The sequence below is a fragment of the Heptranchias perlo genome, unplaced genomic scaffold, assembly GCF_035084215.1.
Source record: "Heptranchias perlo isolate sHepPer1 unplaced genomic scaffold, sHepPer1.hap1 HAP1_SCAFFOLD_444, whole genome shotgun sequence".
Lineage (NCBI taxonomy): Eukaryota > Metazoa > Chordata > Chondrichthyes > Hexanchiformes > Hexanchidae > Heptranchias > Heptranchias perlo.
Genome location: NW_027139458.1, coordinates 85,001 through 102,586, shown reverse-complemented (window position 1 = coordinate 102,586; position 17,586 = coordinate 85,001). Strand labels below are relative to the sequence as shown.

The following is a 17,586-nucleotide window of genomic DNA, read 5'->3' as shown; positions in this document are numbered from 1 at the left end:
TCATAAAGAGGAGGTACTGGAAAGGCTGGCTGTACTTAAAGTAGATACGTCATCTGGTCCGGATGGGATGCATCCTCGGTTGCTGAGGGAAGTAACGGTGGAAATTGCAGAGATACTGGCAAAAAACCTCCAAACATCCTTCGATATGGGGGTGATGCCAGAGGACTGGAGAATTGCAAATGTTACACCCCTGTTCAAGAAAGGGTGAAAGAAAAAATCCAGCAACTACTGACCAGTCAGTTTAACCTCGGTAGTGGAGAAAGTTCTTGCAACGATAATCCGGGACAGAATTAGCAGTCAATTGGACAAGGATTAGGGAAAGCCAGCACGGATTTGTTAAAGGCAAATCGTGTTTAATTAAATTGATACAGTTTTTTGATGAGGTTACAGAGAGTAGATGAGGGCAATGCAGTTCATGTGGTGTGTATGGACTTCGAAAAGGCGTCAGATAAAGTGCCGCAAAATGTGTTTGTCATCAAGATTGAAGCCCATGGAATAAAAGGGGCAGTAGCAGCATGGATACAGAATTGGCTAAATAACAGGAAACAGAGTGTAGTGGTGAACGGTTGTTTTTCGGAATGGAGGGAGGTGTACAGTGGTGTTCCCCAGGGGTCGGTGCTGGGACCACTGCTTTCCTTGATATACATTAATGACTTGGACTTGGGGATACAGGGCACAATTTCCAAATTCTTGCTACCAAAATGCTCCACTTCCTTGTCATCTGCATTAAAATTCATTGGCCAATTATACACCCATTTTGCAAGTTGATTGATGTATTTTGTATTTGGTCGCAATCTTCATCAATATTATCCAAACTCCACCCCACCCCGCCAATCTGGTGTCATCTGTAAATTTTGAAATTGTACTTCCGATTCCCGAGTCCAATTGGTTGATGTGAATTGTGAACAGTGGTCCCAGAACCAATCCTTGTGGAGCCCCACTTTCCACCTTATACAGTGTGAGTCGCTACAATTAACCCCACTCTCTGTTTTAGAGCAGGAGTCAAGAGAAACTTCTTTACATAGGGAGTAGGCAGTCTGTGGAATTCACTTCCACGGTTAGTGTTTGGGGCACACAGTTCTGTAATGACAAGTGGTCCTCATGTTTTTATCCAAGACAGGCCTCAGCCCAGTCATTTACTCTAAATGTTGGTGCAATAGTTCAAGCTCAGAGGTGCCAGGTATCGGGAGCAGCAGTAGCTGTAAATAAAATCTAAATGTAAGTAAATACCAATACAGTTCATCTTCATCTATTTCTAGTTTAATAACTTTTGCTGAATGTGGCCCAGGCCAAGTGCCAGGATATCGGGTCAGGTTCACCATAGGAAATGAGTTTGACATCCCTGAGATAGACAATGTGAACCGGATTACCCTCATCCACTAACCCAGCAACTTCTTCAAAAAACTCAAGCAAGTTTGTAAGACATCATTTTCTTTCCCAGAAGCCGTGTTGAGTATCTCTAATGGCTCCCTCTCTTTCCCCGTGATCATAAACAGCATCTCTTAGGATCCCTTCAAGCATCTTCCCTCTGATCGAGGTCACACTGATGGGCCTGTCATTCCCCGGCTCTGATTTGTCCCCTTTAATTAAAATGGGAACTACGTGAGCTCCCTTCCAATCTCAGGGGACAATTCCTGACTCTATTGAGCTGTTGAAGATACAGGCAAGGGGCTCACAGAGCACCCGTCCCATCTCTTTAAACACCCGGGGGTGGATATCATCTGGACCTGGAGCACAATGCATTTTGAGAATTCATATTTTATCCAAAGTGACATCCCATTCTATTTTAATATTTATGATGTTATTGTTGACAGCACATCCCACAGCTGGAATCTGAGCATCATCCACAGGAGTGTAGACTGATGAGAAATAGTCATTCAACAGCTCTGCCATAGCCCGGGAATCTGTCCTGAACTGTCTTTCAGTGGCCCTGAAGCATCTTTAATGGTCTTCTGACTCCTGACGTAGCTGGAAAGACATTTGCTATTATTCTCAGAATTGGGCACCATCTTCTTTTCCAAAGATCTCTGAGCTTCTCTCATGGCTGCTTTTGTCTCCCTCGATTGTGGGTGATATTTGTCCCAATTCTCCTGTAAACTGAATTCATCCTGATCCGATCTGGGTTAAATGTAAGACAGTTCGGGGAGTCAGGAATCATTCACCGCTGGACCCACACTGAGAGGGAAAACCCCAGACGGTTCCTTAGTAAGGATTCCTCTGGTACCTCAGCATATCTTTGTCAGCTATCTTACAGTCCACTCCTGGAGGCCCCACTCCCTGAGCCGACAACCTTCAGCAGGGTCAGTGGTGGAGTTCCACAGTGGGAGTGATCCCAGAGTAACTGTCGGGATCGCTCCCACCCTGTGGATGGTCCGGATCGTGTATTTTTAGTGATCCTGGTGTCTAACACGCACACATCAATAAAACCGGGAATTCTGGAAACACACTGCAGGTCCTTCTTTATCTGGAGATCGAATGACTGTTGTATAATTGTACCAGCAGTTAACAGGCTCCTGGGAACTCCTCCCTCTGCTATTTTAACGCAGACTTTAACCCATTTATTTTTAACGGGTTTATTTTAAATGAGTCAACGCCTGCCTTAAATGGTAGACTCAGGACTGTCACACAAACAGGTTAAATCTTCATAGAATAATTACCACAGTCATTTTTGGACTGGATGCCGCACGGTGACTTTGCTGTCAGTGAAGAGAGACGAGAAAGACCAAAGTGCCGTTTGCCCCTCTCAGTGTGGCCCTGAAGGACTGTGTCCAGGCTGAAGTTCTGTTCCCACCGGACGATCCTCCCCCCAGATTGTCCTTTCTGAGCTCCAGTCAGGTGATGCTAAACACTCAGGTGGGAAAGACCAAAATCTACAACAAGGTGATTAAAACAAAGCTGATTTATTTGACAGATATCCAGAATATTAAACTCCAGCCCAGTTATAGGGATTATTAACATCAGGAGAAACAAACCCCAACAGTCAGAATGAACATGGTTCAGTCCTGGATGGGATTAACAGCAGAATCCAAACCCTGTAATCACTTTTGAACTCCCTGGTGTCTCAGTCCGTGTGATGACTGAGTGAATCCCTTCCCACACACGGAATCAGAGAATCAGAGAAAGCTACAGCACAGAAGGAAGCCATTCGGCCCATCGTGTCTGTGACGGCCGAAAAAGAGCTATCCAGCTTAATCCCACTTTCCAGGGCTTGGTCCGTAGCCCTGTAGGTTACGGCACTTCAAATGCACATCCATGCACTTTTGAAATGAGTTGAGGTTTTCTGCCTCGACCACCCTTTCAGACAGTGAGTTCCAGACCCCGACCACCCTGTCCGCTTCTGTGTATCCTCGAACTTTATCACTGCTGTCCGGAGGTCGAGGAGACAACCATTCGCTCCTCTATGACATAAATCGTGAATTATACCCTGACCCCGACGAGCCCAGAAACAAGAACGTGTCCTTAAATTAAAGTGTTACAGACACATTCTATGAGAGGTCTGTCTGTGCGATGAAATGGTGTTTTTGAACAGTCATTCTGATATCGGTTTCCTCCTCAAACCTCAACAAATACCAATTCCAAAGTGTGACTTTGTCGCTTAATTCCACAAATTAGGTAAAAATAATAAGTGACACAAGGCACTGTTGGGAGTTGAACCCAGGATCGCCTGTTTCAAAACAGATGCTTTAACCAACTAAACCACAGCACCAATTCACAGCACCTGTTCCCCACCTCGTCTCACTAATATCGATCAGTGACACGTTACTGTCTGTTCGAGGCACAGACCGTTTTATCTTTGTCCATTTCCCTTGTCCGTTTACCTGTGCATCCTGATACTGCCTGCATTTCTCACTGTGTTTATCTTTGTGTATCCATCAGTGTGTTGATACACGGATGATTAAGTGTGCTTGTGTTTGTTACATTAAATAAATTCGGGGTTCAGACAATTCTCGCTCTGACATTGGAGAACTATTGAGCCGAACTTTACAGCGAAGTCTTGTTTATTGTGGTGCTGAAACGAAAAAACCGAAGAGGTCCAAAAAGGGAAAAGGAGAAAAAACTTGTGAGGGAAAATAACGACAACAATCAAGGTATTTACAGGTATATTAAGAGAAAGAAGGGTGACTAAGAGTAATGTGGGCCCCTTAAAGACAGATGGAGGTGATATTGTAATTGAAAATCAGGAAATGGCAGAGTTGCTAAATATTTACTTTGCATCGGTCTTCATAGAAAAGGATGAGGCGAACATAGCAGAGACACGAGGAAAACTGTAAATAAATCAAGGGGATTCAGTGTAAATAAAATAATGGCAATGGAGAAAATAATGAGATTGAAGATTGTCAAATCTCCAGGACCTGATGTTTACCATCCCAGGGGAATAAGAGGAATAGGTAAGGAACTTGTACTCATGATCGATCAAAACTCTCTTGATTCAGGAATTGTTGCTTTAATTGAAACATTATCAATGTCACTCCATTATTTCGGATGGGTCGGAGAGATAAAGTTGGAAATTCTAGGCCTATCAGTCTGACGCCTGTTGTGGGGAAGTTACCAGTATCCGTTATTGGGGAAAGAATGACTGAGCACTTGGATAAATATGGAGTAATCAGAGAGAGCCAGCATGGATTTGTAAAGGGGAAGTCAAGTCTAACAAAGCTCGTTGAACTTTTTGAAGATGTAACTAACGTGCTCGATAATGGAGTGTCTCTGGGTGTGAGATGGACATTGACTTCCAAAGGCATCCAATAAGGGACCACATAAGAGACTGTCAACAAAAACTAGAGTGCGTGGAATTTAAGGCAACCTATTGAAATGGGTCGGGAGTTGGTTAGAAGGTGGGAGGCAGAGGCCCTGGATAATAAGGGATGTACTCAAATTGGCCGGATGTGATTAGTTCTGGGGCATCAGCTTTTTCCGATATGTATAAATGAGGGAGATGAAGGAATAGAGAGCCGAACACTCACGTTTGTCGCTGACATCGAGTTAGGAGGCGCAGTGAGTAGTGTAGATGGGAGCATAAAGTTACAAAGGGAAATTGAGAGATTCAGTGAGTTGGTAAAACTGTGTCAGATGGAGCTTACATAGAATTACATCGAATGTACATCACAGAAACAGGCAATTCGGCCCAACCAGACTATACCGGTGTTTATGCTGCAGACGAGCCTCCTCCAACCCCTCTTCATCTAACCCTATGAGCAAACTCTAATATTCCCTTCTCCTCTATGTGCTTATCCAGCTTCCCCGTAAATGCATCCATTCTATTCACCTTAACTACTCCCTGTGGTGGTGAGTTGAACATTCTAACGACTCTCTGGGGAAGTCTGTTTCTCTTGAATGCCAGATTGGATACATTAGTGACTGGATTATATTCATGGCCCCAATGTTTTGGAGTCCCCACTCCCACAAGAGCGAACGCCTTGTCTATGCCTAACCTATAAAACCCTCACATAATCTTAAAGCCCGATATCAGGTCACCCTCAGCCTCCTCTTTTCTATACAGAAGAGCCCCAGCCTGTTCAAACTTTCAATATGGGGAAGTATAAGGTCATCTACTTTGGACGGAAGCAATATAGATCAGAGTATTTTCTAAATGGTGAGAAGCTCGGAACGATGGAGGAGCAGAGAGATTTAGGGATCGAAGTACAGAAATCACTAAAAGCCAGTGGACTGCTGAAAAAATAATTTGAAAGTCTAATGTGATGTTGGCCTTTATCTCAAGGGAGCTGGAATTCAAAGACGTGGAAATATGTTCCAGATAGAAAGCTCTGGTGAGACCCCATTTAAAGTATTGCATTCAGTTCTGGGCACACCCCTCAGGAAAGACGTATTGGCCCGTGGAGGGGATGCAGCGCAGTTTCACCAGAATGATACCGGGGCTAAAATGGTTAAATTATGAGGACAGGTTGCGTGGACAAGGTTTGTATTTCCTCGTGTATAGAGGATTAAGTGGTGATGTAATTCAGGTGTTGAAGGTGATTCAATGATCCAATGGTGGGTGTGTGAGTTGGTGCTGAATCGGTCCCCTTCAGTGAAGAGAGGGTCAGCGGGCGCCTGACAGACACGGCTCGGAACGGGACTCGCTTCTCTCCGGCGGCAGCGGCTGGTTTAGAGAGATCTCTCTGTCTGCTGCTGTTACTCCGCCTCCCGCACTCTGGGAGAACCGCGGAGCTCGGTCCTCATTTTTCTCTTATGGATCCGGCTCCATCCGTTTACTGTTGACGGGAGTGCGTCTGATACCAAGTCAGTCAGAAGCGGGTGCAAATCACAACATAGGCACAGGCCCAAGGACTGGGGACTGGTTTGATATTGGGTCCTTTTTAAGGGATAGGCTGTAGAATGTTTGTATAATAATAATGATCAGAATTAACTTTGATACAATGAAGTTTTTTCTGTTTCAGATTTACAATTTCTCTTTGTGTGTACTGACAGGAGAGGCTATAACGGAGCCCAGTGACTGGGTAACGAGCTGCACTGAGTCATTGGCCTGTGTTACAGACCGGCTCGTTGGACCTGCTCATTTCGTGAACTCGCTGGTGTCTCAGCACGTGTGATGACTGAGTGAATCCCTTCCCACACACGGAGCAGGTGAACAGTCTCTCAACCAATGGGCATGCGTTGATGTGTCAGCAGTTCATTTCTGCTTTTAAAGCTCTTCTCACAGTCACTGCATGAAAAGGTCACTCAATGGTGTGAACAAGTTAATGTTTCAGAAGGTGGGATGATCGAGTGAATCTCTTCCCACACACGGAGCAGGTGAACAGTCTCTCCCCAGTGTGAGTGCGTCGATGTCTCAGTAGTTCGTTTCTGATTTTAAATCTCTTCCGACAGTCGGAACATTTAAAGGTCTCTCAGTGTGAACTCGCTGGTGTTTCAGCAGGGTCGATAACTGAGTGAATCCCTTCCCACACACTGAGCAGGTGAACGGCCTCTCCCCAGTGTGAACTCGGTGGTGTGTCAGCAGGGTCGATGACTGAGTGAATCCCTTCCCACACACTGAGCAGGTGAACAGCCTCTCCCCAGTGTGAACTCGCTGGTGTGACAGAAAGTGTGATGACCGAGTGAATCCCTTCCCACACACGGAGCAGGTGAACGGCCTCTCCCCAGTGTGAGTACGATGGTGTCTCAACAGTTCAATTTTGCTTTTAAACCTCTTCGCACAGTCAGAACATTTAAAAGGTCTCTCATCAGTGTGAACTCGCTGGTGTGTCAGCAGGGTGGATGACTGAGTGAATCTATTCCCACACACGGAGCAGGTGAACGGCCTCTCCCCAGTGTGGGTACGTTGGTGTGTCAGCAGATTCCTTTTGCATTTAAACCTCTTCTCACAGTCAGAACATTTAATAGGTCTCTCCCCAGAGTGAACTCGCTGGTGTGTCAGGAGGCCGGATGACTGAGTGAATCCCTTCCCACACACGGAGCAGGTGAACGGCCTCTCCCCAGTGTGATGGCGTCGATGAGTTTCCAGCTCTGAAGGGTAATTGAATCCCTTCCCACAGTCCCCACATTTCCACGGTTTCTCCGTGGTCCGGGTGTCCTTGTGTCTCTCCAGGTTGGACGATCAGTTGAAGCCTCGTCCACACACAGAACACGTGTATGGTTTCTCCCCACTGTGGACGGTGCGGTGTTTTTTCTGGCTGTGTCACTGGTTAAAGCTCTTTCCACAGTCAGTGCACTGGAACACTCTCACTCGGGTGTGTGTGTCTCGGTGCTTTCCCACTCACACTGATGTTTGAAATCTTCTCCCACAGATAGAACAGACAAACATTTCTCCTTCCACATTCAAAGGCCGATGATATTCAGGTCCTGATGAATCGAGTGACTCTGTCAGATCTTGACGTGATCTTTGGTTTGAGTTTCCCTCTGGAAATCCTCCCCTGTAAAAGGAGTTTATAAAAGTTATCACTGTAAGTACAGGATAGAAATTCAGATCAGATAGCTCTACTTTCTGTGGAACATTATTTCCTCTCTCATTCCTCAAAGCTGTAAATCCCCGTCCCACACACTCTCCCTCCTCCCTGTGCTGAAATCCAAACCCATCGCATCATCTTTCAGTGGCCCGAAACCATGAATGAAAGGGTGAGAGAGAGAGTGTGAGGACAGCACTGGGCTCGGTGTGGAGAATGAAGTGGGGCAGGTGGAGCATGTTTCAGTGGGGCAGCAGTGATCATAATCTCATCAGGTTTAGAACAGTTATGGAAAAGGACAGGGGACAGTCAAATGTGAAAATTCTTAACTGGAGGAGGGCAAATTCCAGTGAGTTAAAAAGGGATCTTGTCCAGGTGGATTGGAATCAAAAATTGGCAGGCAGAACAGTAATTGAACAGTGGGAGGCCTTCAAGGAGGAGTTGCTTTGGGTACAGAGTAGACAGATTCCCACGAGGAGGAAAGGAACGGCATCCAAAGCTGGAGCTCCCTGGATGACTGAAGATATAGAGATCACCATTTCTCGATCATTTACAGACGCTCCCTGACCGTTCACCATTTCTCCTTCATTTATAGACGCTCCCTGACCGATCCCCATTTCCCCTTCATTTACAGACGCTCCCTGACCGATCACCATTTCCCCTTCATTTACAGACGCTCCCTAACCGATCTCCATTTCCCTTCAATTACAGACGCTCCCTGACTGATCACCATTTCTCCTTCATTTACAGACGCTCCCTGACTGATCACCATTTCTCCTTCATTTACAGACGCTCCCTGACCGATCCCCATTTCCCCTTCATTTCCCGGCGGGTAGTGAGGGGGGGATAATGTTCACTGTTTTATATTCGGGTCTGGGGCCGCACTCGGGGTTTGTAAAGCCTGAGCCTGGGCCTGAGCCCGGACCCGGGCCCCGGGGTTTATTGAGCCTCTTGCTCCGATCCTCTGACCTGCACCGAACGCGCTCCTCCCGCAGCCTCGACTGGCCGCGCATGCTCAGGACACACTGACCGGTAATGAGTCACTACTGCGCCTGCGCACTGGGCTCCACTGAATCAAATAGGGCACAATCTGAACCGCGCTGCATGCTGGGTGATGCAGCCGCCATTAATGATCTTAATATCAGGCCGAAAAACAAAGACATTGGAAGCAGGGAGAGCGAGTTTGGACCAAGGAAAATAAAATAAACTGAAACCCCAGCTCTTTGTGCCATTTGAACCGGCACAAACACACTGCGTCGATGCTCCCCCACTTTGGTGAACTCCAGAAAATATTTTTTACGGTAACCTTTATTAATTTCGTTTTCTTAAATGTTGCAAGTGACGGGTTCAATTAATGTCAGGAATCTTTCAACACCAGGTTCTAGTCCAACAATTTTATTTTAAAATCACAAGCTTTCGGAGATTATCTCCTTCGCCAGGTGAGCAGTGAATGAGGTTCTCAAATCGCATATCTTGTATTCGGCTGGGACACCATCACACCAATCAAAGGTGTCGTTGGTGTTCAGACAGGTTCGCCACGGAAAACAGTAGGTCCAAGTATACTGAATACACATTGTGTCAAATTACACAGACAGAGAGAAAGAGACCCGAAAGGCAGAGAGAGAGAGAATATTAAAAACAGATAACTTTTTTTTCCCCTTGCTGGTGGGGTTACGTGTCGCGTGACATGAACCCAAGATCCCGGTTGAGGCCGTCCTCATGGGTGCGGAACTTGGCTATCAATTTCTGCTCGACGATTTTGCGTCGTCGTGTGTCTCGAAGGCCGCCTTGGAGAACGCTCACCCGAAGATCGGTGGCTGAATGTCCTTGACTGCTAAAGTGTTCCCCGACTGGGAGGGAACCCTCCTGTCTGGCGATTGTTGTGCGGTGTCTGTTCATCCGTTGTCGCAGTGTCTGCATGGTCTCGCCAATGTACCATGCTCCGGGGCATCCTTTCCTGCAACGTATGAGGTAGACAACGTTGGCCGAGTCAAAGGAGTATGAACCATGTACCTGGTGGGTGGTGTCCTCTCGTGTGATGGTGGTATCCGTGTCGATGATCTGGCATGTCTTGCAGAGGTTGCCGTGGCAGGGTTGTGTGGTGTCGTGGACGCTGTTCTCCAGTGTACTGGGACGTGCTGTTCACCGTGACTGGCCTGTTTGAACAACAACGACATCTTTTGATTGGTGTGATGCTGTCCCAGCCTAACAGAAGATATGCGATTTGAGAACCTTCCACTCATTCACCTGACGAAGGGGATAATCTCCGAAAGCTTGTGATTTTAAAATAAAATTGTTGGACTATAACCTGGTGTTGTACGATTCCTTACATTGGACTCTGCACGTCGGGAGGGAGAGGGAGAGAGAGAGAGGGGCCCATCAAACAGGTTGGAGGAGTGGATTCAATCTGCACTAAGGTCACTTCAATGAAGGCAGCCCTCCCTCTTCCTTTCACCTTGCTGCCCCGGGCACCGTTTCCCTGCTCCTGGGTCACTGCTGCTCCGAGTCTGGCCTTTGGTCGATGCCTGGGGTCACTCCCTCCCCCGAATCCCCATCCTGGATCCACTCTCGCTGAACGGCTCAGGTGAGAGCAGGGACATGGCAGGCCTTTCATGGGAGCGTCACTCTGTCCACAACTGACACCCTGTCCCTTTCTAACAGGTCAATCCCACCACCTAGAATCTTACAGCACAGGAGGCCTCTCGGCCCATCGTGCCTGTGCTGGCTCTTTGAAAGAGCTGTCCCATTCGTCCCACTCCCCTGCCCTTTCCCCATAGCCCTGCAAATGTTTCCTTTCAGTGTTTATCCAATTCCCTTTTGAAAGTTATTATTAAATCTGCTTCCACCGCCCTTTCAGGCAGCGCATTCCAGATCATAACTCGCTGCGTAAAATAAAACCCTCATCGCCATCTGGTTCTTTTGCCAATTACCTTAAATCTGTGTCCTCTGGTAACCGACCCTTCTGCCACTGGAAATACTTTCTCTTTATTTAATCTATTAAAACCCTTCATAATTTTGAACACCTCTATTAAATCTCCCCGTAACCTTCTCTGCTCTAAAGAGAACAATCCCAGTTTCTCTACATAACTGAAGTCCCTCATCCCTGGTACCATTCTAGTAAATCTCCTCTGCACCCTCTCCAAGGCCTTGACATCCTTCCTAAAGTCTGGTGCCCAGAATTGGACACAATACTCCAGCTGAGGCCTAACCAGTCTTTTAGAAAGGTTCAGTATAACTTCCTTGCTTTCGTACTCGATGCCTCTATTAATAAAGCCCAGGATCCTGTATGCTTTTTTTAACAGCCTTCTCAATTTGTCACCTTCAAGGATTTGTGTCTGTGCACTCCCCAGGTCTCTCTGTTCCTGCATTCCCTTTAAAATTGTACCATTTAGTTTATATTGCCTCTCCTCATTCTTCCTACCAAAATGTATCACTTCCCACTTCTCTGCGTTAAATTTCATCAGCCATGTGTCTGCCCATTCCACCAGTCTGTGTCCTCCTGAAGTCTGTTACTATCCTCCACATTGTTTACTACATTTCCGAGTTTTGTGTCATCTGCAAAGTTTGAAATACCCTGAATACCCAAGTGCAAGTCATTAATATATATCAAAAAGAGCAGTGGTCCTAATACTGACCCCTGGGGAACACCACTGTATATTTCCCTCCAGTCTGAGAAACAACCGTTCACCACTACTCTCTGTCCCTTAGCCAATTTTGTAACCATGCAGCCACTGTCCCTTTAATCCCAGGGGCTTCAAATGATCCCTTCTGTCTCTGGACCCCGTTTATACCGTCCTTCCCCAAAAACTTATTCCACAACTCTGCCCTCTGGTGTAGAAAGGTCCCAGCCCTCTGACTCCAACTCCCTGGTTTAGATGAGTGGAGGCCTCCAGCCCATGGAGCACCCCATCTAACGGCCCATGAAAGGACTCTGTGTTTTCCCTCCGCTCCCCTACTGAGAGCCTCCCCTCCGGGTGTTCCATCCTGCCCACACTCGCCCCAGTTTGTACACACGATCCCTTATCCTGCAGTCAAACTTGGAATGAAAATATGCAGAATCTTATCTGCCTCTGCAAGGCCCCCTTGTCAGAAGGTCGTGGGTTCGAGCCCCACTCCAGAGACTCGAGCACCTAATCCAGGCCGACACTCCCAGTGCAGTACTGAGGGAGTGCCGCACTGTCTGAGGTGCCGTCTTTCGGATGAGACGTTAAACTGAGTCCCTGCCTGCCCCTCTCAGGTGGACGTAAAAGATCCCACGGCCACGAATGGGAGAAGAGCAGAATTCTCCCCTGGGTGTTCTGGCCAATATTTATCCCTCAACCAACGCCACTAAAACACAGATTATCTGGTCATTATCACAACGCTGTTTGTGGGATCTTGCTGTGCGCAAGTTGGCTGCCCGTTTCCTAAATTGCAACAGTGACTACACTTCAAAATAGTACATTACTGGCTATAAAGTGATCTGGGACGTCCCGAGGTCGTGGAAGGGGCGAAATAAATGTACGTTTTTTTAAAAACTAAGTCCCTTTGACACTGGGGATCAGTCCTGCAGTCCTTTTAACCCCTGGCCCCTGGTACCCAAGCCCTAGACCACCCCTCTTTACTCCGAGGGCTAGTGGAGGGCAGTTGGGGCAAGGGATGCTTTGCCACAAAGTGCCTGAAGCAGAGCCCACTGCATCTTTCACAGGACGACTGCATAACCGTATGAAGCTGAGGCTCGTGCTATGGGGGAGAGAAGGGGAGAGGGGCTTATGTCCCGGGAGGTGGAGGGAGCTAAAACCCACAAACTTCTGACTCGGAGGGGTGAGTGACGCTGACCGAGGAACGAGACAGGGTCCCCGAGACCGGGAGCAGTAAGTGGAGAAGGGGTGGGTGTTGCAGACTGAAGCCTGTGCTGGGTGCTCCTACCATTGGTGTCCCTCATCAACAACAAGTGGCTTCAGCTTCTCCGCCTTGGCGATCTGGGCAGGGAGAGAGAGAGAGAGAGAGCCGGTCTGTAAGATCGGACAAAGATGTAGTAAATCCATTGTTGACTTGAGAGACCCACACTACAGAAAGGATATTGAAGCACTGGAGGCGAGGGGAGGGGTTGTAGAGAGGGGCGAGGTTCTTAACACTCCCAATCTTGTTTCTTGATATCACGTGGAGTGAATCAAATTGGCTGAAGACTGGCTTCTGTGATGGTGGGGATATCGGGAGGAGGCCGAGATGGATCATCCACTTGGCACTTCTGGCTGAAGATGGTTGCAAACACTTCAGCCTTGTTTTTGCACTCACGTGCTGGACTCCGCCATCATTGAGGATAGGGATGTTTACAGAGCCTCGTCCTTCCGTTAGTTGTTTAATTGTCCACCACCATTCACGACTGGATGTGGCAGGACTACAGAGCTTTGATCTGATCCGTTGGTTGTGGAATTGCTTAGCTCTGTCTATAGCATGTTGCTTCTGCTGTTTACCATGCATGTAGTCCTGTGTTGTAGCTTCACCAGGTTGGCACCTCATTTTTAGATACGTCTGGTGGTGCTCCTGGCCTGCTCTTCTACACTCCTCATTGAACCAGGGTTGATCCCCTGGCTTGTTGGTAATGGTGGAGTGAGGAAAATGTCGGGCCATGAGGTTACAGATTGTGCTGGAATACAATTCTGCTGCTGCTGATGGCCCACAGCGCCTCATGGATGCCCAGTTTTGAGCTGCGAGATCTGTTCTGAATCTATCCCATTTAGCACGGTGGTAGTGCCACACAACACGTTGGATGGTGTCCTCAGTGCGAAGACGGGACTTCGTCTCCACGAGGACTGTGCGGTGGTCACTCCGACCAATACTGTCATGGACAGATGCATCTGTGACAGGTAGATTGGTGAGGGCAAAGTCAAGTCGGTTTTTCCCTTGTGTTGGTTTGCTCATCACCTGCCGCAGGCCCAGTCTGGCAGCAATGTTGCGAACAGTCCTTTTATACTTGTTTTAACTGTCTGATTCACTTGTTTTATTCCTTATGCTATCTGCACTTGTGTATAGAACTCTTATTTGGGCAACAGACCTACTAGACCACATCTAGAATATACTGTGTGCAGTTTTGGTCTCCTTATTTAAAGAAGGAGGTGGTTCAGAGAAGGTTCACTCGACTGATTCCTGGGATGAGGGGGTTATCTTATGAGGAAAGGTTGGGCAAGTTGGGCCTGTACAGGCTGGAGTTTAGAAGAATGAGAGGTGATCTTATTGAAAATATAAGATCGTGAGGAGACTAGAAGGGGCAGAAGCTGAGAGGATGTTTCCCCTTGTGGGAGAGACTAGAACTCGGGGACCACAGTTTAAAAATAAATGGTCTCCCATTTAAGACGGAGATGAGGAAAAACTTTTTCTCTCAGAGGGTTGTGAGTCTATGGAACTCCCTTCCCCAGAGAGCGGTGGAGGCAGGGTCAGTGAATATTTTTAAGGCTGAGTTAGATAGATTCCTGATTAACATGGGAGTCAAAGGTTATAGCAGGTGGATGGGAAAGTAGGGTTGAGGTCATAATTAGATCAGCCATGATCTTATCAAATGGCAGAGGGGCCGAATGGCCTACTCCTGCTCTTAATTCGTAGGTTCTGATGCTGTTTTTCTCACTTCTTAAAAATATCACACTTGTTTTTCATCACTGCTGTATTATTTTTTAATCAGTTATTTTATTATTTCCTGTATTTTTTGATGAACCTGAAGTATTTATATTACCTGTGACACTATTTGTGACCTGGACTTTGTTCTCATCCCTTTTTCTTATCAGTGAGCTATTTTCACTTTTATTATTATTTCTGCCCGAGCCCTCCCCGTACCCCAGGACCCCCCCCTCGGACTCACTCACCCGGGGGCAGGCGGCTCTCGAAGCAGATCTCGAACATGTCGTAGTCGTCAGTGGTGAAGGCGAATTTGCCCTTAGTCGCCTCCTCCTTAGAGTACAGGATGTGTCCGGAGGAGTCCGTCACCTGGGGGAGGGGAAACAGAGAGGTTACACCCTGGCTCCAGCCCGGAACTGTCCCCCACAGCTCCCTCCCCACACCACCCTCCCAATGGTGGAAAGGTACAAAAAGATCATTAAAAAGGATAATGGAACGTTGGCCTTTATCTCGAGGGCTGGAATACAAAGAGGTGGAAGTTATATTACAGCTGGACAGAGCTCTGGTCAGACCCCATCTGGAGACACTGCGTCCAGTTCTGGGCACCGTCCCCTCAGGAAGGATATATCGGCCTCGGAGGGGGTGCAGTGCAGATTCACCAGAATAACACCGGGGCTAAAAGGGTTAAATTATGAGGACAGGTTGCAGAGACGAGGCTTGTATTCCCTCGAGTGTAGAAGATTAAGGGGTGATCGAATCGAGGGGTTTAAGATGATTAAAGGATTTGATGGGGTCGATAGAGAGAAACTATTTCCTCTGGTGGGGGGAGTCCAGAACAAGGGGGAATAATCTTAAAATTAGAGCCCGGCCGTTCAGGGGTGATGTCAGGAAGCATTTCTTCACACAAAGGGGAGTGGGAATCTGGAACTCTCTCCCCCGGAAAAGGGGGAGGCCGGGGGTCAATTGAAAATTTCAAAACTGAGATTGATGGATTTTTGTTGGGTGAGGGGATTAAAGGGAATGGAACCAAGGGGGGAAATGGAGTTAAATACAAATCAGACATGGTCGGACTGAATGGGGGACAAGGTCGGACTGAATGGGGGGACATGGTCGGACTGAATGGGGGGACATGGTCGGACTGAATGGGGGGACATGGTCGGACTGAATGGGGGGACAAGGTCGGACTGAATGGGGGACAAGGTCGGACTGAATGGGGGGACAAGGTCGGACTGAATGGGGGGGACATGGTCGGACTGAATGGGGGACATGGTCGGACTGAATGGGGGACAAGGTCGGACTGAATGGGGGACAAGGTCGGACTGAATGGGGGACAAGGTCCCCCTCCTCTCTCCCTCCCCCTCTCTCTCCCCCTTGAGGTGGGGGCGGGCGGCCGGCTGTTCGCTCAGCTCGGACTCTCCGCTCACCAGCCTGTCCTTGTGGATCTCCTCCCGCAGACACTTCCTGGCGTTGGACGGCAGCTGGAAGGAGATGGCGCCGGCGGCCAGCAGCTGGTTCAGGGCGGCGAGGGGCAGGAGCAGGGCGGGGGGAGGAGGTGAGGGCCTGAGGCCGGGGACTGGGAGTCGGGGAGGGGCCTGAGGCCGGGGACTGGGAGTCGGGGAGGGGCCTGAGGCCGGGGACTGGGAGTCGGGGCGGGCCTGAGGCCGGGGACTGCGAGTCGGGGAGGGGCCTGAGGCCGGGGACTGGGAGTCGGGGAGGGGCCTGAGGCCGGGGACTGGGAGTCGGGGAGGGGCCTGAGGCCGGGGACTGGGAGTCGGGGAGGGGCCTGAGGCCGGGGACTGGGAGTCGGGGAGGGCCTGAGGCCGGGGACTGGGAGTCGGGGAGGGGCCTGAGGCCGGGGACTGGGAGTCGGGGAGGGCCTGAGGCCGGGGACTGGGAGTCGGGCCTGAGGCCGCTCTCGGGTCGCTCGGTTCCTGCGCGGTTTCCAGGGGCAACGGATTCCGGGCCCAGGCCCAGCGACCGTTACTATGGGCGGCCTGGTATTATGGGATGGAGGGAGAGGCCTGTCCCCAACTTTAGTTCTTTCAATGTGGACGCCGGGCAGGGTGGGATGTGTCGGAGGTCCCCGGGGTGTTTGGGTCACGGGGGGAGGGGGGAGACAGGCTGAGGGTGGGGGGGACTCGGTTTGGGGTGAGGGAAGAGGGGGAGACAGGCTGAGGGTGGGGGGGACTCGGTTTGGGGTGAGGGAAGAGGGGGAGACAGGCTGAGGGTGGGGGGGACTCGGTTTGGGGTGAGGGGAGGGGGGAGACAGGCTGAGGGTGGGGGGGGACTCGGTTTGGGGTGAGGGAAGAGGGGGAGACAGGCTGAGGGGGGGGGACTCGGTTTGGGGTGAGGGAAGAGGGGGGAGACAGGCTGAGGGTGGAGGGGACTCGGTTTGGGGTGAGGGAAGAGGGGGAGACAGGCTGAGGGTGGGGGGGACTCGGTTTGGGGTGAGGGAAGAGGGGGAGACAGGCTGAGGGTGGGGGGACTCGGTTTGGGGTGAGGGAAGAGGGGGAGACAGGCTGAGGGTGGGGGGGACTCGGTTTGGGGTGAGGGGAGGGGGGAGACAGGCTGAGGGTGGGGGGGACTCGGTTTGGGGTGAGGGAAGAGGGGGAGACAGGCTGAGGGTGGGGGGGACTCGGTTTGGGGTGAGGGAAGAGGGGGAGACAGGCTGAGGGTGGAGGGGACTCGGTTTGGGGTGAGGGAAGAGGGGAGACAGGCTGAGGGTGGGGGGGACTCGGTTTGGGGTGAGGGAAGAGGGGGAGACAGGCTGAGGGTGGGGGGGACTCGGTTTGGGGTGAGGGAAGAGGGGGAGACAGGCTGAGGGTGGGGGGACTCGGTTTGGGGTGAGGGAAGAGGGGGAGACAGGCTGAGGGTGGGGGGAACTCGGTTTGGGGTGAGGGAAGAGGGGGAGACAGGCTGAGGGTGGGGGGGACTCGGTTTGGGGTGAGGGAAGAGGGGGAGACAGGCTGAGGGTGGGGGGCACTCGGTTTGGGGTGAGGGAAGAGGGGGAGACAGGCTGTGAGGGTTTCAAATCAGTAAAATAGGTCCTTGAAATGTGGCTCATTCCAGCAGACAGGTCTCCTGGTCAAACCAG

General features: G+C 49.7%; 2 protein-coding genes across 2 annotated transcripts in view; one reads left to right on the top strand and one right to left on the bottom strand.

The window, feature by feature from the left end:
• Positions 1-2,884: 2,884 nt before the first annotated feature.
• LOC137313232 (zinc finger protein 774-like) overlaps positions 2,885-17,586 on the bottom strand; it is a 21,080-nt gene continuing 6,378 nt past the window's right edge. Inside the window, exons 2-4 of the mRNA XM_067979371.1 lie at positions 15,917-16,052; positions 14,737-14,861; positions 2,885-7,547 (exon numbers count right to left, since the gene is read on the bottom strand). Coding sequence (XP_067835472.1) covers positions 6,788-7,547; positions 14,737-14,861; positions 15,917-16,052 — 1,021 coding nt within the window. The 3' untranslated portion in view covers positions 2,885-6,787. The remainder of the gene's footprint in view (positions 7,548-14,736; positions 14,862-15,916; positions 16,053-17,586) is intronic.
• Positions 15,854-17,586, top strand: part of LOC137313231 (zinc finger protein 84-like) — a 17,579-nt gene continuing 15,846 nt past the window's right edge. The window contains exon 1 of the mRNA XM_067979370.1: positions 15,854-16,044. The gene's annotated coding sequence lies outside the window, so the exon portion shown is untranslated. The remainder of the gene's footprint in view (positions 16,045-17,586) is intronic.